The 24,135-nt window shown below is 45.3% G+C and overlaps 1 protein-coding gene across 1 annotated transcript in view; it reads left to right on the top strand.

Moving 5' to 3' along the window:
* DOC2B (double C2 domain beta) overlaps window positions 1-24,135 on the top strand; it is a 164,917-nt gene that overhangs the window by 120,281 nt on the left and 20,501 nt on the right. Inside the window, exon 5 of the mRNA XM_055002054.1 lies at window positions 18,369-18,495. Coding sequence (XP_054858029.1) covers window positions 18,369-18,495 — 127 coding nt within the window. The remainder of the gene's footprint in view (window positions 1-18,368; window positions 18,496-24,135) is intronic.

Raw genomic sequence — 24,135 nt, 5'->3', positions numbered from 1 at the left:
TCATCAGCAATGAAAACGGGCAATGTGGAAAGGCAAGAGTGGATGAAAAGAAATGAGAACAGGCAAGTTCAGACATCCGTACCAGTACATCAGAGGTCTGTTTTCCTGTTTGCAGGCATCTTCTGAAGACCTGTAGCAAACACTCTCAGGGGCTGATTCCACACACGTTGGATAATGCACTTCCAATCCTTTTTAAAGATCATTTGGAACGGATTTTTTCATGTGCGGAACAAAAAATCCACCTCAAACGATTGATAAAGTGCATTGAAAGTGCATTATCCAACGTGTGCGGAATCAGCCCAAGTCTAGAATAAACTTGAGACACGCTTTGCATCCTGGCAGGTTCTGAAATGTGTGAAGTTTCCTAATTTGGCACTTAGCCCTGTTAATTAAATACACACACTTCCCATATTGAAAGCAACATTCACTCCCTCCCCAAACCACACACTCAACCCCACCTGCTTGGCTGGCAATTCACATTTGCAGCTCATGGAAGATTTGTGACAGTGTGATCATGTCTTTTGACAAGTGTCAACATGGTTCTAATGGAAATGTTCACCCTGAGAAATTCTTCACCTTCCAAAGCAAGGGGGGGATTGGGGGCAAGGTGCTTCTGATCTGTTCTGTTGTGGCTTCTAATGTCTGCGGTGATTTTTTTTAAAAAGGGGTCAGATGAATGGATGAAACTGCTTTATGCAGAATTAGATCCTTAGTCCCTCAGCATGGTCTCCTCTGACGAACAATGGTTCTCCAAGTTCTCAAGCAGAGAAAGATCATTCCCAAAAAATTCCGGAGATTGAAATGGGAATTTCTGTATGCGAAACAAGTGCTCTGCCCTTGCTCTACAGTCCCTGGGTCTGAGGGCAATCGTTTCCATTATTGGTTGGTAGGTAAATTGATTGTATATGGCCATTGGCCTTTACAAGACAAAACATATATAGCAAATGTACAAAGATAAAAATTTAAAGTCTAAGATAACAGACAGCATTAAAATTACAAGACAAAACATGTTGTAAATGTAAAATTACAACGTAAAATTACAAGACAAACCATACACAGCAAATTTACAACCATAAAAATTTTAAAATTCTAAGATAATAGACAGCATTAAAATTACAAGACAAAATGTATTGTAAACGTAAAATTACAAGACAAAACATATATGGCAAATTTACAATAATAAAAATTTAAAAATTCTAAGATAATAGCATTAAAATTACAAGACAAAACGTATTGTAAATGTAAAATTACAAGACAAAACATATATGACAAATTTACAATCAAAAATTTTAAAAATTCTAAGATAATAGACAGCATTAAAATTACAAGACAAAACGTATTGTAAATGTAAAATTACAAGACAAAACATATATGGCAAATTTACAATAATAAAAATTTAAAAATTCTAAGATAATAGCATTAAAATTACAAGACAAAATGTATTGTAAACGTAAAATTACAAGACAAAACATATATGGCAAATTTACAATCATAAAAATTGAAAAAGTCTAAGATAACAGACAGCATTAAAATTACAAGACAAAACGTATTGTAAATGTAAAATTACTACATAAAATGGCAAGACAAAATATATAGCAAGTTTACAATCATAAACAGCATTAAAATTATTCAAATAGCAAGCAAGACCCAAATTTATTGCTCAGAATTATGAGATGCTTTCTTAGATGCCTCTCTTGCTCTTATTTTCCTAGCAACCAAGGCAAAAAGTGCCACTTTATAGGACATAGAAACATCCACATCGGATAGCATATGAACTAAGTTACCAGAGTCAGAGAAGGAATGTATAGTATTTAAAAACTTGAACAGGATTTTTTTTCTCAGTTCTGCATATCAAAGACAAGCCAAAACATACTGAAGAAGATCCTCTACTGAACTGCCGCATAAACAAATGTATTGCTCCTTTGGTTTTTTGGAGTGCTGACCTTATAGTAGGTCAGTTGGCATTGCTTGGAAACTGATAGGGGAATGTTTGTAATTGTGCTCTTCGGCAAATTATAAGTTCCCCTCCTACCACTTACCCACATATATTTCAAGACGTCAAACAAAATGATTACAGAAGAAAAATGGGTTCATTGATTACAGCGTAAGCCCATGACACATATCACCTCTCTAAATGCGCACATGTGTAAAGACGGGTCGGATCAGAGAATGTTATATACTCTCAATACTGTTTGTTTACAGGATAATTGCTAATTGTTTACAGAATAAAAGATCAAAGGTTAGGATAAAACCCTGTCAGAATGACACAAACACTCTGACAGAATGATGCAGAATGACACATTTTCCAAAGAACATGACATCTGACAAGCTTGAGTGACAAATGAAATTATGCAAACATTTGAGAAGCTGGAGCCATATATCTGATATTCTCTCAAATATCAAGAGATATATCTGATATTCAAGACTTATGTCTTAATTATCTAATTAGAATCAACAAAACAAGAAAAATGTTTATACTTTGCTCAGTGACCCTTTTCACCTACCAGGGACCCATCTGGTAGCCGGATATCTCTAAGAAAGAATTTGACACTTGGAGCAAGGCTTTCTTACTCGATTGCATGTTTTGTGTGCTGTCAGCTTTGAATGTATGCTCAGAACAAGATTTTATAAACGGGGGCCTGAAAATTCTTTAACAGAAACGCAATGAAGTAGATGCCATTCTAAGATTGTGCAGTAATATCAACCAAGTCAGAGGCTCTAAGACAGTCTTTTTAAAAATAAATTTGTACCATTTCCATTAGTACTGTGTTGACACTTGTCAAAAGACATGATAACACTTTTCACAAATCTGCCATGAGTCAGACCCTTGGTCTAGCTTGCATAGTATTGCCTGCTGTGACCTGCAGGAATTGTTATGACCCCCGCTGGCTCTGGACTCCAACTCAGAAGCCGCGGAGGAGGAGCCCAGAGAGCCGGACATGGTCTCGGGAAGATCAGGAAACTCACGGAGATGCCAGCACGGTATTCCATCTATTCCAGAGGCTGCCCCTGAGGAGGCTGCAGAGGCTACTCCACCAGAACTTCCCTCTGTCCCCCCAGATACTGGGGCAAGTAAGTGCCAGCCCACAAACCAGACCACAAGCCCACCAGGATCCGCTTCCACTCAGGAGGAGCGGGGAAGATTGTGGGCTTGTGCCAAGGTAGCTGAGAGGAGATCCAGTGCCAGGTTAGCAACCCATGTGCTAGCTATGGACCCTGACTAGACCTAGTTCTCTGCAGGATTCTGGCCCAATGAAGACCTCACCAGGAGAGTTCCAAAAAACTACCTGCAGAACAGCCCTTTCAGTCTGTTTAAGCTAAGGGCTAGGAAGGGAGCTTTGCTGGATTAGCAGGTTCACCAGGCTACAATACTTGTGACCAGGGCTTCTTTTCTGGGAAAAGAGGTGGTGGAACTCAGTGGGTTGCCCTCGGAGAAAATGGCCACATGGTTGGTGGCCCCGCCCCCTGATCTCCAGACAGAGGGGAGTTTAGACTGCTCTCCGTGCCGCCAAGTGGCGTGGAGGGCCATCTCAACTCCCCTCTGTCTGGAGATCAGGGGGCGGGGCCACCAACCATGTGACCATTTTCAAGAGGTTCTGGAACTCCGTTCCTCCGCGTTCCAGCTGAAAAAAAGCCCTGCTTGTGACCTAGCTCCAGACATTGCAGAGTCCTGACTCTCAAGCCAGGCCAGAACAGGAACTCGCCAGGATCTCTGGCCAAGAAGGGTTTTTCTCAGCATGGGCTGCCTGCGATCATTTTGCTGTGGGTTGAGCTTCAGACCCAATACGTGGCTCCGTCACGGAGCTCAGAGTTCTGCCCGGTATATTGCTGCCGTGTGCAGAATTGAACTGCTGGTCCCTCTATCTCAGTAACGTTTGTTCTGACTTGACAGCCACTCTCCAGGCTCCAAAGAGAAGAAGCCATCTTCCTGAGATCTTTTTAATTGGAGGTGCCGGGGGCTGAGCCTGGGGCCTTCTGCTTGCAACACAGGTACTGAGCTACAGTAATCGGACCAAAATCAACTGTGCTCCAGTCCCCTTCATTCAATGAGATTTGATTTTGGCATGGCCAGTGGTGATGGTGAGACCAAAAGGCAAATGCTCTCTGGTTTGATTCAGAGACCCCCATCTTCATCTTGCTTCTCGAGTCTTGGTTTCGTTACCAGTTTCATCTTCCTCGCACCATTTCCTCCAAACGAATGCCTGCGTTTTCAATATTGTTTCATATAAATGGAGTAAAAAATGGTGCGTTCTTATAAACGGAGCAAAGGAAACGAAAGAATTGACAGGAACAAAGGTGAGGCATACTCAAACTAATAACAGCAACAGCATAGGCATTGAAAAAGGAACAAAAATATGCATATGAGCATGTCCCATTTCTGTCTAGGAGGTTTTTAATCTGACTTTCTTCTAGGAAGTTCAGGACTGTGCATGTGGTTCTACCCTTCTCCTTTTTGTTGTTGCAACAACCCTGCGAGGTAGATCAGGTTCAGAGAGTGATTGAGTGGGAATTTGAACCTAGGCCTCACTGTGCCTAAATTGACACTCTAAGCATCACATCTCACTGGCTGTTGTGACCATTCCCAGTATCAGAGCTAGTTTGATACTGTTCAGTTAGGTGAGTTCTCAAGGATCACAAAGATTTCGTATCGCACTGAGTTACATTAGTTTAGCTCGTTGAGGATTGGCAATATTATTGCCTCTTTCCGATGTGCCTGGCATGCTTGTCTTGCATATATTTGCATGTACCTCTAGCATTTCATTGCCTTGGGGCCCACTGTTTACAATTTTTTCCCCTCCGTGCCCACAGAAATATATCTGCCAGTTGGGGGTGCAGGCCGCTGATGAAGTCCAGGAAAGCTTATGCCAATAAGTCGTGTAGTTTTATTTTAGCTTTCTGTGGTGTTCTGCTGGAAACAGCTTCAAGCACATCTGCAGATAAATAAACGCAAGCCTTTGGATCAGAGCCAATGTTTGCCCACACCTCAGGAGAGTTATTGGATATGTACAAAATTGCTTGGGTGGAACGATGCAGGGAAGGATTTGGTGGGGATTTTTTTCTTACTGTTTCCAGAAGATGAAGAATTTTCCAACCACTGCTGTGCCAGGAAATTGCAACTGAGAAAGTGTCGAGTCATTGGCAGGTTGCAACCCTGAGTCCTGAGGTTAAATGTGACCTAGTGCCAGAGAGGAAAATGCCAAGTCATCCATGGGTAGCTGTGCTGGCACCTCTCTGACTCCTTTGCAGTCGGAGAATGATTCCTCCACCTCTGAAGCCGTAAGGGAGCCATAAGGTTGTTCTGCAGGAAAATGACTGTGTATTCCCAGATGCAGAGGCTGGCGTGATGGCACAACTTGTGGCATGAGGAAGGAGCATCCCAGCCCCCTCAGAAGGTTGTTCTGGCCAGTCAGGGTGTGTTGATGCCACGGTCACGCCTGTTGTGCCATGGAATTGCTGTTTTGGATATGCAGAAAGATCCCCTTTCTGGATTTTTGTTGGAGACCGTAGATAGCTATGTTGGTTCGTAGATAAATTCCACAAGCAACAGTAAAACGATAGCATTTTATTGGACCAAACAAGATATCGCAAAATAGCAAGTGAGTTTTCAAGTTCCCCAGAAATCTTCATCAGCATACACCCCCTCTAGTTTGTAGAGTCTTACAAGTGGAAAGCAGAAAATAATGCAAATGTAATTAGATTAGGTGTTGCTGGCTGCAAAAATATGTTTTAAGATGTATTTAAGTCTGTTGGAAAAAATAGCCTCTCACCCCCTGGGAATATAAAATCCTGCCGTTAATACGCTGCACTGATCAAAACGCACATTCCTTGTGGGACATGCATGCCTTGCTTCTCAGAGGCCAGTGAGCATGCTTAGACTTCAACAGGCCATTTGAGGCATTTGCAAGAAGCACCCAGAACTGATACATCACGCAACATCCTGCATTAGCGCTTCCTGTGATGGATGGAGGGGTGGGCTACAAAAGGGAAGCATCTTTCAGACCATGGTTGGTTTGTGTGTATTATGAATGCTAATGATGTTTGTGTCCCTGCTACTCAGGTAACATACCCTGACCGGGACAGTCCAGGTGAGCCTGATCTCGTCAGATCTCAGAAGCTAAGCCGTGGTTAGTAATTGGATGGGAGGCCTCCAATGAAGACCAGGGTTGCAGAGGCAGGCAATGGCAAACCACCTCTGTTAGTCTCTTGCCATGAAAACCCTGCCAGGGGTCGCCATAAGTCAGCTATGACTTGACAGTGCTCTCCACTACCACCGATCGTATAACATAAACCTGTCATGATACATACAAATAAATTTGGGCCACCTGCGATAGAAATGGACAGAACATAGACTCCCGAAGCAAAAAGACTATTTACAAGGAGCAGGTTTGGGCATCCCTGGTGTGAGTTCCTTCAAAATGAATTTGGATCGGCACCAGTTGGGATCACCACTAGTGGGTAGTCCATACCCCACCATAAGGTGAGCAGGAATAGAATGAGATGATTTCCCCATACGAGCTATCTGCTTCTCTGGGACTCCTTGTTCTTAGCAAGAGTTTGAATGGCAGGCAGGCACTCCCCTTTTTCGGTGCCAGAATATGTACTCAAACTGGAACAGCGATTGTTTGGACCGAGTCAACTCCCAAACCCTTCAGCAAATAATGTGTATTATTCACAAGAGTATGGTTTTCCGCCAATAATTATTTTGTTCACTGATGTATTTGGGCAAATAACAACCTCGCTTGATGCATCCGTTATTGACTAGATTTATTTTGGCCAGCTCTAATGGAGAATGCAATCTCCAGTTGTATTTTTCTAGCAAGTTCAGTTGTGGAGTGACCGACAGCAAAGCACTCGGTGAGGCTGGCTTGTTTGAGGCTGGGGAAGTCCACTAAATGGAAATCTAGTGTGTCTGGCCTGCTGGTGAAGATCCTGTCCTCAAGCCCTGCTCTCAGTGCTGCCTGGAAAAGTGAGGTGGGCAGAGAGACAAGAAATGGGGCTTTTTCAGAGGTGATTCCTCACCTTCAGAATGAGCTCCCCCTTAAGGCTTACCTGGTGGCTACCCTACTCTCTTTTAGGCTCTAGGCCAAAACATTTCTTTGTACCAAGCCTCTTATCTGAGGGGTTCCATCTTTTTAGGGAGGTCTGCTTCTAATTCAAGGGCTGTTGATAGCATTTTAGACTGCTAAATGTTTGTTGTTTTTTGCTGTTTTTCCAACCTAGCTTCTTTGGTATCGATTTAGTGGTGAGTTGGCTTAACAGGTCTCTGAGGTGGTGAATCATAAAATTTTATATAAATAAAACCAGCACGCCCCACCCCACCCCAAAAAGAGACTCATGACATTCACCACCTTGGGGCCCTTTGCCTGCCAGCAGAAAAAGGTACCAGCACTGCAGAAAGAGGTGCTGTTAATATAGATCAGTGTATATACCACCAGAAGAAAAGCCCTGAAAAGATAAAATAAATGTCAATCCAGATGGGCGAGAAGTTATTTCTTCAATAAAATATGTTCCAGGGAATGCTGGTGATTCTCTGAAATGTTTTGGTGGGGGGAGAATACAGATGAGGCTGGACTTAGAGAGCTGTCTGGTTCAATTTGAGTATCCCCATTTTTGATTCCAAGAAAGGAGGAAAGAGGAGACCTCTCAGGAACGGGCTGTTGCAGTGGAGGCACTGGGGAAGATCACGCTGGGAGCACATGTGCCCGTCCTCTTTGGTTGGCAGTGGCTAAAGGTCTCAGCAGGTGCCCCACCACAATGTCCCTTGACACCTTCCCCATTAGCACAGGGGTTTACACGCAATGGATCATGTGAATTATTTCAAATATCTAAATATTTCTTCACAACAGCATCAAGAGAAGCATGCAGGATTTTCCTGGGTACAGCTGATCCTGCCGTTAGAAAGAAGCAGGGTTCATGTGCGTCTAGCCTGCCAGTTTCCACTTCTGTGTTGAAAGAGGTTGGGCAGGGGGGAATGCTTTTAGAAGCCGTCAGACTGAAAAGAGGGCGGGTGGAGGGCATGTTGAGTTTAATAAAGCAGAGAATCTCTCTTCAAAGATTTTTTTTTAAAATGGACAAAGCTGCTCTGTGTTGGTCACTGATCAGACTTTTTATCGTCCATGGTGTCTTCTCGAAAAACAAAACAACCACCTACCCTGGTATTGATTTCTTGTAATAGAATTCAGACTCAGACGCAATCGCCTTACATCCGTCTCCAAGTTGCATAAGAGGCTTGACGGTCTTTTTTTATATAAGGCTGATACACATCGTACAAACCTGTCATGGCTTCTGGACACCTGGAGGGCTGAGCCTAACACTTCGGGGCATCCGTTTCCACAACCTGCCTCTCCTATCAGATCATGGAGCATGTCGAATAGAGTGCAGAAGCTGAATTAGAGCCGGGTGAATGGAAAGCATTTGATGAGAAAGAGATCCAAGGGATTGAATCCCAGAGGGGCTTATCCTCCCATGCTTGCCTGAAATGGATCATAGGCTAGTTTTTACAGGGCTGTTTTTAACCTGAGGAGGCTGCCACAAAAAAACCCAGACATGCAGCTCCTTGGATTAGACCAGCCGTCTGTCTAGTCCAGCATTCTGCTTCCAATGGTGGTCAGCCGAATGCCTCTGGGAGGCTCAAAAGCTGAGCGTGAAGGCTGTTTATCCCCAGCTTCTAGTGTTCAGAGCTACGCTTATTCTAAGCAAGGAGGTTCTACTTAGTTATCACAGCAAACAGCCATTGCTAGAGTCATCGTCCATGAGGCTGTCTAATCCTTAAATTAAAAAAAAAATCTAAGCCAGAGGCCGTCACCACATCCCTTTTCTCTGTTTTTGAGCCTCCTGCCACTCAATGTCAGTTTGATTCTGAGTCCTGGTTTCTATCACCCCCCCTACATTCATTCTCCCAACTATTTTTGGGAGGGCAGAATTAGACTGCTGAAAGCTCCCTGTTTATTTAGGTGCAGGAGTGATGGTTGCTAAGGGTTAAAAAATGACAGGGTGGGAGCATGGAGAAAAGGGATGGGGGAAAGGATGCCGAAGAGGAGAAGGAAGGAGGCTTTGTTAGAATGAAAGCTGAAATATCGAAGCTGAGGTCTTGATGGAGCCATGGCTCAATGGCTGATGTCTGGGAGTCAGTGTGGGGTCATGGTTAGCATGCTGGACTGAAGATTCCAGTTCAAATTCTTTCTCAGCCAAAAAGCAACCTGGATAACTTTGAGCCACTAGCCCTTTCCATAAATGTATTTTCACGTGTCTGATCTTTGTGTTGAAGGTACATCATTTTGGGAACCATCTCATAGTTCCAAACAGTATCAGAACTAGAGCACCAGCTGCTGTTTTCAGCTTTTGATTCTTCAGATTGATACTAGCTATTTCAGTGGAGCACAAATCACTCCCCCCAAATTTTTAAGGTTTTCCAGTTTGTTGCCCGAATGGTTCAGCCCAATAGTTCGTTCAGTTGTTGTTGCTTCCTCCTTCCAAGATTGGTCTGATGATTGAAACATCCCAAGTCAGAGACTGCATCCTGAGTGTGACAGTGTTAAAATACTCTGTAGCCAGTTAGCTGAGGTCAGTAAGAACAAGCAATGGCAAGTGAAGGTGAAGGCAAGTGAGGGCAGTTGAAACACACAAAGAACACTTTCACCAGGCATGTTGAAAACCTGTTTTTTGGCACAGCCCAAAATGTTGTTAACCGTACCCCCAAAACTGCAGCTCAGCATGAATCAAACTTGGCCTGGAGTCTTTTTTGTGTCATCCGTTTTGATTTAAGATGGGGCCTTTAATCTCTCCTGGGGTACGGTTGCCAGCTGACACAGCTTGAGCCCGTGTTGCTTGCAGCATTCAGCAAGCTATCTGCTTAGCCCAGCTGCCTGCCAAATCGGGCAGGCCTCCCCATTTGTTTGCTTCCCACTCCCCCTGCCATGTGCTTCTGCCTCTCTGTTTGCAATAGATAATGTGACCCACAGAGAAATCCATCACACCAGGCACATGTCCTTTCCTTGCATTGTATGTTAATAAAGTGGGGGAGGGGATAGTTTTTTCTGTTGTGCCCTATAAACTGCTTCCTTCGAGGTAAATAAATGGGAAAGATTCTTAGGACCTCTGTAGCTTCCAAAACTGGAGAAGGAAAACACAGATAGGAAAAGTCAAGACAGGGGGAGTTTGCCATCATTTTACCTAAAGTGCAGTGAGGGGGTTCCATACATTTTTCCAGGAAAATTTGGGGTCATGAAAAGAGAAACGCCTGCAAACAGAGTTTTTTTTTCTCTTTAGGGGGAAGCAAGATGGAGATGGGATATTTGACTCACACCAGTCAGCTCGTGAAAGTCCATTTCATTCCTAATACTCATATAGACATGCTAACATACCACAAACAACACACCGTTTCCGTCATGGTAATTGTTGTACTAAGCCCTGCCAATCAGGATAATTGTGATAAGACTTGTGTGGACCAACCCATGAGATAAAGCCAGGATCCAGTCTTTCAAATCTCCATCACTATTGGCTGGGAAAACTGCGGCTTCAGTGGATGAAAAGGAGTCCTCCATAACTGCTGGCACAGCTGATGATGATGTGTTGAAATGAAATCCTGTCCTAAAGTCATAGCTGACTTATGGCGACCCCTGGTGGTGTTTTCATGGCAAGAGATTGGCTTGTCATTGCCTGCCTCTGCAACCCTGGCTTTCATTGGAGGTCTCCCATCCAATAACTAACCAAGGTTGGGCTTGCTTAGCTTCTGAGATCTGACGAGATCAGGCTCACCTGGGCTATCCAGGTCAGGGTGCTGATGTGTTAGAGAATGTTTATGAACTTCCCAACTTTGCAGGATTTTTTTTTAAATTGTTTGTACACTGGGCCTGGGGAAAGGTGTCAGGCATGGGAGCTAATCAGAGAAGGCTGGCAGGCTGCACCATCTGGCGAGTTGTTGGTCGTCCATTAGATCATACATGAAGGTTGCTTGTATGTAAGCGTGATAAACAAATAGAATGAGTGTGTTATTGTTGGATCTGTGTTATTGTTAAGAATGTGTTCGTGTGAAGGGGGGCTATGAAAGGTAATGTAGGGGCATTGGACAGGGCAAGCTCCAGGCTGGGGGGCGGGGGGATTTGGTAATGTGTCCTCCCCAAATATGCTGCCCTTTTATGCATACATGCCCACTTCCTCCTGCAAGAGAGACCCTTCCGATGCTCATTTAAGTCCTGTGGTTGCCACCTCTTGCCCTTCTTCTACAGAGATGTTGCCTCCAGAGCCACTCCCTGAATAAACAGAAAATTGCCCCGGGCAAAATTACAGCACTGTGAGGGTGTCTGGGGCAACCATACATGAAATCAGTATAAGGTTAGCATTGTGCCCCCTCCGCCAGACTGTAGACTTTGGTAAGCAGTCTACCCGTGCTGATCCTAGATGCCTGCCCCAGATATGGTCGCAGGGCATGTTAGATGTTTGGTGGAGACTGGGGACTGTGCTTAACATCTAATGCTCTGTGGTTAGGGAGGGGTAGGGTAGGGAGTGATGGTGGGTTGGAGGAATGCTAAACTCTCCCTATGCCTGCCTCTTCCTCCTGCTCTCCTCCCTGCTACAACAGCCAGTATGACATAGTGGTTAGTGTTGGACTAGGATCTGGGAAACCCAGGTTCAGATCCTCAGTCTGTCATGGAAGCTTTCTTGATGATCTTGGGCCAGTCGCACACTCTTAGCCTAACCCACCTTACCCGGTTGTTGTACGGATAAACTGGAAGAAAGGAGGGGGCAAAGGTCGGGATCCAAATGAAGCAAACACATAGTAAATAATGGTTCAGTCGTTCCATTTCTAATTCAGACATGCCCATTAAGCTTAATCGAATCAGGAAGGCAGCTGAGCGCAGATCGACACAGGAGCTGTCCAAGAGATCTGGGAGCAGAAAGGCACTCAAGAACTGGGCGCAGGCCAGCAGCCGCACTGCTCCACCAGAGCATTGGAGCAGGAACGGGCCTGGGGGAAATGTCCTACCAGCAAAGGTCAGGCTTCAGCTGAAAAGTTACCCAACCCTTCTTGTTAAGGCAAATGGACCCTGATCCTGACAAGGGTTAGAGCTCAGCTCTCTCCTCCCGAGTATCACTGTGCAGTGGTATGGCCCTGATCAGCTAGACATGCTGGGAAGCAGTGCTTTTTCCAGTATGTGAGGATTCTGGAGGCAGGTTGAATTGGGGAAGGGGCTCTTGCCTCCCCACTTGTACAGTCTCCCTGGATAGAGCCTCCCCCTAGGTTGGGGCTTCCCGCTTGAGTTCTTGACTCCGCATGGACCTCAGGCATGACAAAGAGTGAAGGAGGATCTGTCTCCTGTGAGCAGCGTCCCAATCTTGTGCCTGGCCAGTTCCGACATCAGTCAAATTGGGAAGCCAACGCAGACCTTGATCTGCATGCAAACACCCAGCGAATGCCCCAGTGGAAGTAAGTCCAAAGCAAGCATTCGTTAAAATTCTACAGGTGCCTGCTAAAAAGACTCTGAAAATTGCTCGAGCGTCTGGCTTCAGCAACTTTCTCTCAGAAAAATCCTATATCAGCTGTACCACAAAACCTTTTACATAAGCTAAGCAGATTCATTAAAATGCTCCTTAGTAACAGGAAAACAAGAGGCAACAAAGCCAGAGAGAGTAAGTGATGAGGAGGGGGAAAGAAGTGGTGGAACTCTCAAGAGGGAAATGAGGAAGAAACACACGGGATTCTTTGAAATAATATTATTTTCATGTGCTATTGCCGAGTGTTTTCAAGAGGTTGCGGAACTCCGTTCCACCGCGTTCCCACTGAAAAAAAGCCCTGGTGACGAGACACATGAGGTAGCAACTGGCCACCAGGGTGGTTGTCAGTTCAGACCTCTTGAGACAGATGCACAGTACCTGCTAAACCGTGTGGTGAAGCAGCGGCATATCTGAGAAACAGAAGGACTCAAGGTGCCCACAGAAAAGCCCTTTTTTTAAAATTATATGAATTTGATGGGGGAAGGGAGAAAAGCCATTTACAGCCGGAAAAGAAACCTCGATTGCAGATGGAGGGCTTGAATGGTTGTATTGTATTCAGCCTGGAAGAACCGCGAAAGGGTATATTAAATTAAGAGGCTGGGGGGCTGGGGGGGGGGCGGAGTCACAGGCCTTCACCATTCAATCAGCCACACACACCCTGAAACTCTGAAAGTGTGTGGCGGGATTGCTTTGCTACAACTTGGCCATAACTGGCCATTTCTACATTTGGGGCAAGTTCCCTATTCTACCCCCCCCCCAACGATGTATATACGTGCCATCAAATTGCAACTGATTTATGGGGATCCCAGTAAGGGGTTTTCAAGGCATGTGAGAAGCAGAAGTGGTTTGCCATTGCCTTCCCCCACAGAGTCTTCCTTGGTGGTCTCCCATCCAAGCACCAACCCTGCTTAGCTTCCAAGATCTGCCCAGATCAGGCTGTACCATGCTACCTTCCCTCCCCAGAATACCGAGGACTGCACAGAATCAAACAGATCATCTAGGAGATATATTTATCATTTTCAAACTTTCTACTTTCAGAGATTTTTTTATTTTTATTTCTTTATATTACTTCATTTATACCCCGCTTTTCTCCCCAATGGGGATTCAAAGCGGCTTACTTGATTCTCCATTTTTTCCTCACGACAAACTCTGCGAGGTAGGTTAAGCTGGGAGTTTGTGACTGGTCCAACATTACCCAGTGAACTTCTATGGCAGAGTGGGGAATCGAACCTGGGCCTCCCAGATCCTAATCCATCACTCTACTACACCTCACTGGTTCTTTTTACAGCCGTTTCTTTTCTGCTGAGGAATCCCAAGGCATCTGCAACTGAACTCTGTGTTGCGGAGAATTCTGGGAAGTCTTCTGGGGAACACGGATAAGCCCAGTCTGTGCATACAGCAGAATACTGAAGTAGAATCTTACAGTGGTACATTAGACTGAGCCATTGGAGATGGAGAAATGCTGTTGTTGCATGCACCGGCTTCTCGTTTTTTAAAACCCTCTTCCTGCAAATGCGAATCCACTACACCAGGGAGAAAAGGGTTCTCTCCCGGCCTGCTTTTTTGCTGTGCTACCTTTCCCCTAACAGGAGATTTCTTCGAATGCGACACCCTCCAACATTTTGCACAGTAAACCAGACTGTGCTTCTACATGAATCGCTGCCTGAGGGACTTCTCAACATTACCCTATGCTCCACCGTGACAGCTTTGCTCATCTGAGCAAGATCAACAGCTGCCTGTACACGTGCTTTCTCCATCGTGGCCCCCACCTTACGGAATGGCCTGCCTGATGAGGTCAGGAAGGCTCCCACATTCCTGGCATTTTGCAAACAATGCAAAACGGAATTATTCAGAAGGGCATTTTTTACAAAGGGAATAACAGAATGACTCAGGAAGAATGCCAAGGGAAAGGAACTGTGGACTATACTACTGTGCACAGTACATACTATCTGTCGCTGTTATGTATTACCCTGTTATGTAATCTTTGCATCATTTAATATGCCACGTGAATACTTACGCTGTGTTTCAGCTTTGCTCCAGATGGTTTTAATTGGTTTTAATTTCTGCAACCTAAATGGTCGCATTGCTTATCGGATGTCCCATCCCATTGACTACATTGACTTACACTGTATAATCTGCCTTGAGTCTCAGTGAGGAAGGTCGACTATAAATAATGTAAATAAAATAAAATATTAATTGCCTAAAAATGGTGCAAAGGAATCGTCAGTGACAGCAAGGGAAATTAAGCAGACAGAAAGCGTGACCACAATAATAAAAGAAAAGCAACCAAATCTGGTGTTACCTAATACAGTTAAACAGTGTGCTATGTATGAGGATGGGGAGATACTTTATCACTTTATCATTTATTCTGCTTATATGGCCATAGATCTTAAGCATAATACAGTTAAAATCAAGTACGAATATGGCATTACTAAATTACAATAGTTTAAAAGAACAAGACCTATAAAATGGAGAACGAATGAATGAAATCCGGCCCTGAAGTTGAGTTGACTTATGGCGCCCCCTGGTGGGGTTTTCATGGTAAGGGACCATCAGAGATGGTTTGCCATTGGCTGCCTCTGCAACCCTGGTCTTCATTGGAGGTCTCCCTTCCTATAACTAACCAAGGTTGACCCTGCTTAGCTTCTGAGATCACACGAGATCAGGCTCTCCTGGCTTATCCAGGTCAAAATATATGGTAAATATAGGATGTTTTATAAAATAGATACAAATGGACCATATAATTCTGGGGAGATACAGGGAGATGTATAAGGGCCAAATTTCTTTTTTAAAATTTAGATTTATTTAAATCTAGTGGTGGACAAGCTGATTGTCATATAGGCCTCCTGCATAACTGCCCTGAATGTATATGGGCTCTGCCTCTGAGAGTATGGGAAGTTCTTTATTGCTGCAATGCTAGTAGGTTAACTCGCGAATGTTTACTTTCTCTTTCTCGCTCTGCTGAGCCAGTGTCCTTGACTGCCAGCTGCAACTGGCTCGAAATTTATCCTTCTTGAGAACCAAAGATAAGTTCATCTTTCTCACTGTCTGCTCTAAAACAATGTCTCACTCCAACCGCCCCCCCCCCGGTTAATGGTCCTCTCTCCCCAAAGGCGGGAATATCCCCTATAATTAACACTGCTAGCCCCACATACGTCACTTCTGCCAATTCCACTGTCTGAGCACCTTGAACTGAATGGATCTCTAATAAAGTTACTTCAACTGGAACACCTGTGTGTTAACTAGAGAGAACTGGGGGATCAAACTGCCAGGGACTGACACTGATCTTCCCTTGCTGGGTTTCCTGGGACAGAGGGAGGTGGTACAACATCCCAATCACCTCCTGGATCCTCTGGCAGATGGCCAACAACAACCTCATGAGATTGGCCAGGCCAAAGATCATGCAGTGTACTTCTGGGCTGTGTCGGGTTGCCAGTCCCCCGCTGGGGGCAGGGGATCCCCCCAGACCAAGCCTCCAGCTGCCACTCAGCTGGCCAGTGGGGGGGGAAGAAACAAGGGAGCTTACTGGTTGCCATCCGCCTTTCCAGTTGATATCACTGCCTGGAAGTGACATCACCATGTCCTCAGGTGAAGCCCTGGCGTTTGGGCAAAAAACATAGTTTTTGCCCAAATACCAGAATGGTTCCAGTGTGGCGGCAACATGATGACATTACTACTGGAAGGGGCATCATTCATAATGTCGCTGGTGAGCATTAGCAAGTTGACTTGGGCTGCCTACTGTCTCCCCCTGCCAGTTGCCAATCGGGCAACCCTGAGTGCTCTCTCTCCTGCTTCAAATTAGCCATGTTTGTTTCCTCATTTGCTTGGGGGACTGAGAGTCGCTTTCTCACTCCTTCCTTTTCCCAAGAAAATGTACCCATCATGCACCAAAGGTCTTGACGTAACATTTAATAATCTCTAATTACATCAAATTTCTTGGCCCTCGTTCCGGCTTGTTCAGGGAGGTGGGGGGGGGTAGCATTGTGTTGCTGTAATTAAAAGAAATTTGACAGAAAGTCCTTATCCTGACGACTCCACCAGCTTGGAAGCATTTCTCGTTGAAGCGTGCATGAGGGATTTGGTGGGCAGAACTGCCCCCCTTCTCATGCTGCCTACGCAGCCACAATGAATTTTAGAAACACGACAAACCCGTTCGTTAGTGGCTGAGAGAAATTCTTTGCCTCTTCGGTCCTGTGATTATAAGATCTTTTCCTGTTGGAAACTTTTGGAAGAACAAGAAAGTTTTATATATAAATATATAGCCAGTTTGGTGTAGTGGTTAAGAGCTGCAGGACTCTAATCTGGAGAACTGGGTTTGATTCCCCACTCCTCCACCTGAAGCCAGCTGGGTGACCTTGAGTCAGTCACAGCTTCTTGCTCTCTCAGCCCCATCCACCTCACAGGGTGTTTTGTTGTGGGGATAATAATAACATACTTTGTAAACCTCTCTGAATGGGTGTTAAGTCATCCTGAAGGGTGATATATAAATCGAATGTTGTTGTTGTTGTTGTTGTTGTTATAAGCCTATCAGTAATTGGTGGCTTTCCTATTTCACACAGAGGAAAAATTTGTACCCTGGAAAATGTTGTTGGTCTTTAAGGTGCTGCCAGGTTCAGATTTTGTTCTGGTGCTACAGACGAACACGGCTACCCACCTGAAATTCCTCTGGAAGGATGCTGAGAGAATAGGATAGCCCTAGATTGGGTTGGGGGGCAGTGGAATGAATGTTGCTGTGAGTCCGGCAAAGGATGGTTTTGAATTTCTCACATTTGCTGTTTACTCTTCCCCCTGCCAAATCCACATATGAATCTCTTTTCTTTCTTACACAAATCAAACCCATGATGCTATATCTTTGTACCGTTTTCTTTCCTTGTGCTGAATATTTTCCTCATAAAATGCCTTCAGCATCATTTGTGTGTAACTAAATCAGTGTTATACATTATGCTTATATTATAAACATTGGTAATATATACTGTTTGTGTAAATATCATACAAAATTAAACCACAATGCAAGATATAAACCATGGTGAAACTGGATGCTGGATCGAGGTGAGAATAATGAGCTTCGAGCTGCTAGGCCCTGACAGCAGACATTTTTAAAAACCAACTCTTGTTTCTAAGGACTTGCAGGGGCAACTCCAGGTGTTGTGAGGTGCTGGCCTGGAAGGCACCAAGGTCTGTCTGTCTCTGGCCATACCAGGAAGGATTGCAGTTGGTCAAAGGCATCCTTCGCTAAGGCCGCTGCCTGCCTGGGCATCCCAGAGTAATCCTGGATAGTGTGTCCAAGAGTCTCTCTGCACAAGACATCTGACACATGAAGAACACATGTTGGGAGATGCAATGCTAGCCAGGAAGGGTAGTTTAAAAAGGCAGAGCCGGTAGCAGGACAAAGGCTTTGCTATACCCTGAGGCTGTGAAATGCCAGAAGGGAAGCTTCAGCCCACTGTAACCTTTCCAGGTCCATACTTGGCTGTGGGAGGCAGCTCCAGCCCATTTCCATTCTTCGCTCCCCTGTGGTTGTGATCCCAGGCAGTTATAGACTGGAGAGGTGAAATTGACAGAGCCTTTGGGGAGGTGAAGATGAAATTAACAAACCCTCTGAGGAGCAATCTCTGCCTGCCTGTCTTTTTAAACTACGCTTCCCAGCTAACATGGCATCTCCCTACACTTGACGAACACACACCAAGGCCTCTCGTGTAGAGAGACTCTGAGACACTTAGCATACTCCTGGTTTTGAAGATGCCTCTCTCTCACCTCCTGGTAGGACTGGCCTTCATGGTGAGAACAAAGTGGGACATCCCGCTGACTGTTGTATTTCAAAAATGTTTGCTTCAACGTTTGCTTCACCTTTCTGATCCTTCTGCCCCTTTCAGAATTTCAGTCTGCGATGAGGACAAGTTTCGCCACAATGAGTTCATTGGGGAAACGAGGATCCCACTGAAGAAACTCAAGCCGAACCAAACCAAAAAGTTCAACATTTGCCTGGAGAAGCAACTGCCAGTGAGTGAAGCCCAGTGCCATGATATACCAGTGTGCTGTAGTGGTTAGAGTTTTGGTTTAAGATCTGGATATCCATGTTCAAATCCCCAATCTGCCATGGAAACTTGCCAGGTGGTTTCGGGCCAGTCACACGCTTCCAACCTATCCTGAGACTCTTTCTACACAAGATGCCTGGGCATGTGTTCTTCACATGTCAGGAGACACAATGTTAGTCAGGAAGGGTAGTTTTACATGGCAGAGCTGGCGGAGATCGCTCTGGAGGAGACAGATTCTCTCACAGCCCACCACTGCCTCTGACGTGCTGGACTGTCTCCCCTTTTGGAGCCTTTGCCCTGCCACCCTCACTGCTTAAAACTTTGAATTAACCAAGCCTTAGCAAGGGAAAGATTTCAGAAGGGGAGACAGTTCAGCACGGCAGAGGCGGCGGAGGGCTGTGAGAGACTCTATCCCCTCCAGAGTGATCTCCGCCAGCTCTGTCTTTTGAAACTTCACTTCCCAGCTAAAATTGCGTCTCCTGACACGTGAAGAACACGGTTCAGATCTTGCCTCTTTCACAAACCCAGTGACCTTAGACAAACTTCACTCACTCAGCCCCATCTGCAGTACGGAGATTAGAAAAGCAGGCTGCCCCATATGGCTGTTGTGAGGATTTTTACTAGTTAATACTGACAATGGTATTCTCATACTAAATATTCTTAGAAATAATGGATTGATCCTGCCCTCTTTTCCAGCTTAATTTCATCCAATTTTTGCCTGTGAGGGCTCCATATATTCTGGCTTTGCCCTTTTGGGGTCTCTCTTCCCTTGTTTGCTAGCAAAAAGTATTTGTAGGATCCAACCCGTTAATCTCAGAGCCTGCCATTTATATGTTGGCCGTTTTCACACTACTAACCTGCTTCCGTAACGTTGCGAAATGTCGCACAAAAAACGCGGAAGATAGTGTCTTCTCGCGAGAGTTTTGTGTGATGTCGTGCAAAACTCTCGTGAGAAGACGCTATCTTCTGCGTTTTTTGTGTAACATTTCACAACGTTACGGAAGCAGGTTAGTAGTGTGAAAACGGCCGTTGTTTGAAAACAGGCCATCAGATCTTTGTCTGTAGGTCTGTTCTTTGGTCTAAAACACCACCACTTTTTCCGTCTAACAGAAACCTTTCACGACGTCTCCATGCTGAGCAAAGCCTCACCAGTTTATTTAATTTATTTACTTCATTTATACCCCGCCTTTCTCCTCAATGGGGACCCAAAGGAGCTTTCGTTGTTCTCCTCACCTTCATTTTATCCTCACAACAACCCTGTGAGGTAGATTAGTCTGAGAAAGTGTGACTGGCCCAAGGTCACCCAGTGAGTTTCTATGGCAGAGCAGGGATTCAAATTTCAGTCTCCAAGATCCTAATCCAGCATTTGAACCACTATAAAACACTGGCTCTCTGTTGAATTTCAACCTGTCACACCACTGTTAAAGGCTCAGGGAACATAAGCTGAGAGCCGCATCGGGTACAAAAAGTATGATGTTTATTGTGCACATATTTCGGATTATTCGGGACAGAGAGGTGAGGTGTCATTTCCCCCCCTCTCCAGCCTCAAGAAGAATACCACCCACAGAGTTTCCAAACCCAACCTCAGAATTTAAGAAATGACTCAGGTCACGGCCCTCTGAAAATTTGGTTCTGAGAAGGATTTTTTTTTTTAATTTAGCAAACTGGAGTGGCAAGAACATTTTCAGCAGAGAATTATGTTGAGAGGTGCTGAGCTCGACCAACATTCCACCTGAGCTCTGCAGCAGGATGGATTCAGAGCCCTCCCCATGGCCTCCTGAGAGTCCTGCTGCATAGCCAGTAAACTACAGGCATTGGCCAATGGCCTTTCATAGTAGAATGTCTGCAGACCAACTTGCTGTTTAAAGACAGCCAGTGTGGTGTAGTTGTTAAGAGCGCGGGACTCTAATCTGGAGAACCAGGTTTGATGCCCCACCCCTCCACTTGAAGCCTGCTAGATGACCTTGGGTTAGTCACAGCCGGGGCTCATTTTGAGGGGGAACGCGCAGGAACGCAGTTCTGGTAGTTCTCCAAAAAGGTCACATATCAGGTGGCCCTGAAACGGCCCAATTCAGGCCCAAAATGGCCAGGATCATACCCCAAAGAGCCAGGATTGGTCCTGAAACATCCAGGATCTGACCTCTGATGGGTGGTGGATCACTCTCCCGCTCAGCAGCAGCCCAATCCTGACCATTTTGGGCCCCTTTTCGGCCATTTTCAGCCCCTTTTTGCCATTTTGGGTCCAATTTCGGCCCTGAATGGCCAGGATTGGGTCCAAAACAGCCAGGATAGGTGATGTCAGGGGGTGGGGCATATGCAAATCTGTTATGCTAATGAAACACTTCTGGTGATGTCAAGGGGCATGTCATATGCAAATGAGATATGCTAATGAGTTATGCTAATGAGTTCCTGCAGCTCTTTTTCTACGGAATGACCCCTGGTCACAGCTTCTAGGAGCTCTCTCAGCCCCACCCACCTCACAGGGTGTTTTGTTGTGGGGATAATAATGACTACTTTGTAAACTGCTTTGAGTGGGCATTAAGTTGTCCTGAAGGGTGGTATATAAATCGGATGTTGTTGTTGTTGTTGTTGTTAAAAGCAAAGTTGCAATAGCAAGTAAAAAGTTGGCAGCACTAATCAGGGGGGAAAGGATGGCTTTTTTTAAAAAAACCCTTTTTTTAATGTTTCAAGATTTTTTTTTTCCAAAAGAGAATCTAGCAAGCAAAATTAACTGCTTTGCATTTTTCCTCCCTGCAAATCTGCCCCTCCCCAATTTAGCAACTGCAAATCCTGCTAGAGGTGGCAGCCTCTAATAATAATAATAATAATAAACCCAAAAAAGAATCAGGTTTGCAAAGCTACTCAGCTCTTGATGAGCAATTCTGAAAGAGAGAGCGCTCGTGTGTGGGAGGAGAGCCGAGCCTTCTCCCTTGGAAAGGAGGAGAGGGCAGCAGGGTTTGATGTAAGGAGCAACAAGATTGTCATTTATTTGAATCCAGGATGACGAGCTCAATATTGTGTAATGAGGAGGTGTCTGCACCGCCCCCGGAAAGCCTTGATCTGGGAAGTCTCTCTGATTCACGCTCCCATTTCTTCCCCTCTTCCCCGAATACACATAAGCAACAGGTTGCTGTTCTTTTTCTTGGTAGAGATGTGACAGCCAGAAATCCGAGTGGCCCAGCCTCACCTGTGGGCTGTGGCAGTGATAACAGTGGGAGGGGTGGGTGGGGTAGGGGTCAGCCTGCCTGGAGAAAAATGTCCTGTCTCTTTAATAGAGGCTTGATGGGCAGCTAAACCATGCATGGAGGAAAGTAATATTGCCCAATGAATGTCATCCTAGTCAGGCTCTATTAAAGGCAGGGCTTTTTTTCAGCTGGAACACGGTGGAACGGAGTTCGGGCACCTCTTGAAAATGGTCACATGGCCGGTGGCCCCGCCCCCTGAGCTCCAGACAGAGGGGAGTTTAGATCGCCCTCCGTGCTGTGGTGCGGAGGGCGATCTAAACTCCCCTCTGTCTGGCGATCAGGGAGCGAGGTCACCGGCCATGTGACCATTTTCACTGAGGGCGATTTAAACTTTTAAAAACTCCCCCCTTGTTCCAGCTGATCCAAAGTGACATCATTGCACAGTCCTGGAAGCATGCGTGCACTTTGCGCGTGCGCATGTGGTACCAGGGGCATCACCTCTCACCAGCAGTTGCCCCCTGTGCTGGCAACCCTCTGAGTTCCACCACCTCTTCCCAGAAAAAAAGCCCAGATTAAAGGGATAGGACATTCCTTCTCCAGGGCTGTTAGTAATCCTCTCTTACGTCTGTTGTCATTGTTGCTCCAGCACAACCGGAGAGGAGCGTGGTTCCTGTTGCCCTGCAAAGGTGACTGGACTCCTCTTTCTCCTGCCTGCCCGTGGCCCTCTAGGACAGCAGCCCAACAGGGGCTTTCCCAGGAAGTTAGTTTGGTGTAGTGTAGAGAGCCAGTTTAGTGTAGTGGTTAAGAGTGGCGGGATTCTAATCTGGAGAACCGGGTTTGATTCCCCATTCCCCCACTTGAAGGTGACCTTGGGTCAGTCACAGCTTCTAGGAGTTCTCTCAGCCCCACCCACCTCACAGGGTGATTATTGTTGTGGGGATAATAATGACATATTTTGTAAACTGCTCTGAGTGGCCATTAATAACACATTAATAACACATTAATAACACATTAATAACACTTTGTAAACCGCTCTGAGTGGGCATTAAGTTGTCCTGAAGGGCGGTATATAAATCGAATGTTATTATTATTATTATATAAGTTGTCCTGAAGGGCGGTATATAAATCGAATGTTATATTATTATTATTTATTATTATTATTAAAGGGTGAATCCACCTGCAACTGTTCCTCTGTGCCCAAAGTTCACACTGAGCTAAACACTGTACCTGTTGAATGTCTGCCTGCCATGCAGCTGTTACAGGCACAGTGACTCTTTTGTGGTGGGAGTGGTGAGACAGCACTTGGCTGCTCCATAGGCCCTTTCTTAGGAATGTTGTGAAGGCAAGAAGTATAACTCCTTCTTCGACCTGCTTGTGTGGCAAAAAAAACGTCCAATGTGTTTGATGCAGAACAGACTAAAGTTGTATCTAATTTGACTCTGGGAAAGAGGCAATAAATCCGTTGCACTCCATATACGATGCAGGCTTGAAAAGGACTCAGCATTGTATCCTGAGACATTTTCTCCTTCCAAAACTCCTTATAAAAATTTCTTGTAATATCCGGCCTGAAGAAGAGTTCTGGAGGACTTGAAAGCTTGCACACTGTTAACATGTCGTTTTGGTTGGTTTTAATAAAAGGTATTGTGTGGACTGTGTTCTGGTTTTGGATTTTGCTTTGGGGCTGGTACTCCTGTAAGCAACCTCCGTCTGATTTAAATCTTAACATGTGCTTTCATTCAGCATTAAAATGAGAGAGCCCACAGAGATCCGTTCTCAAAAGAAAGGCTGAGAAGCCTGTCTCATATGAGAGAATCCTCAGGCCCAGTCAAGGCAACCTGAAAATTTGATCACGCTGCCAAAGCTTGCCCTGGACTGACGCCAAACGCTTCGTCTCTCTGAAGTGGGCCACACAAGCCTGTGTGAGTGGAATCCTGATTGGGTCTGACACTCCCTTAAACGTGCAATCGGGTGTCGTTTAAGTTGCTTTTAATCCTGTCTTTGCATGGGCAGTAATGAGCATGTTGGAATTCCAGCAGGCAAATTAATGGTGTCAGACTCACCAGTTGGTAATTTATTACTCTGAGAGTTGGAGAGACAGGGAGGGGAAGTGTAACTTCACAGCCACCATGAGGACGGCTGGAAAACAAAGAACCCAGCCCAAATAATGGAACTGCACCCTCAGAGCTCCGTGATCCTTATAATAAATCATATTCGCCCCTGCCAGCTCAGGGCTTCTTAGTAAGTGATGGATTAAGGCTGCCTTACTACATAGATCCATGGTAGCCAGTGTCTTCGTGGCTCAGTAACATCCATAAGCTAAGAGCCTGAGAGGAATTATGGGGTGGGGTGTAACAAAGATATTATTGCCACAGGCACTCAAAAGATCCTGGAAGGAAAGATTTGAGCAGGTGTTTGAGCAG

This window comes from Eublepharis macularius, chromosome 17 (genome assembly GCF_028583425.1).
Source record: "Eublepharis macularius isolate TG4126 chromosome 17, MPM_Emac_v1.0, whole genome shotgun sequence".
Classification (NCBI taxonomy): domain Eukaryota; kingdom Metazoa; phylum Chordata; class Lepidosauria; order Squamata; family Eublepharidae; genus Eublepharis; species Eublepharis macularius.
Note: the sequence above shows the minus strand (reverse complement) of the source record. Positions and strands in the feature narration are given on the sequence as shown.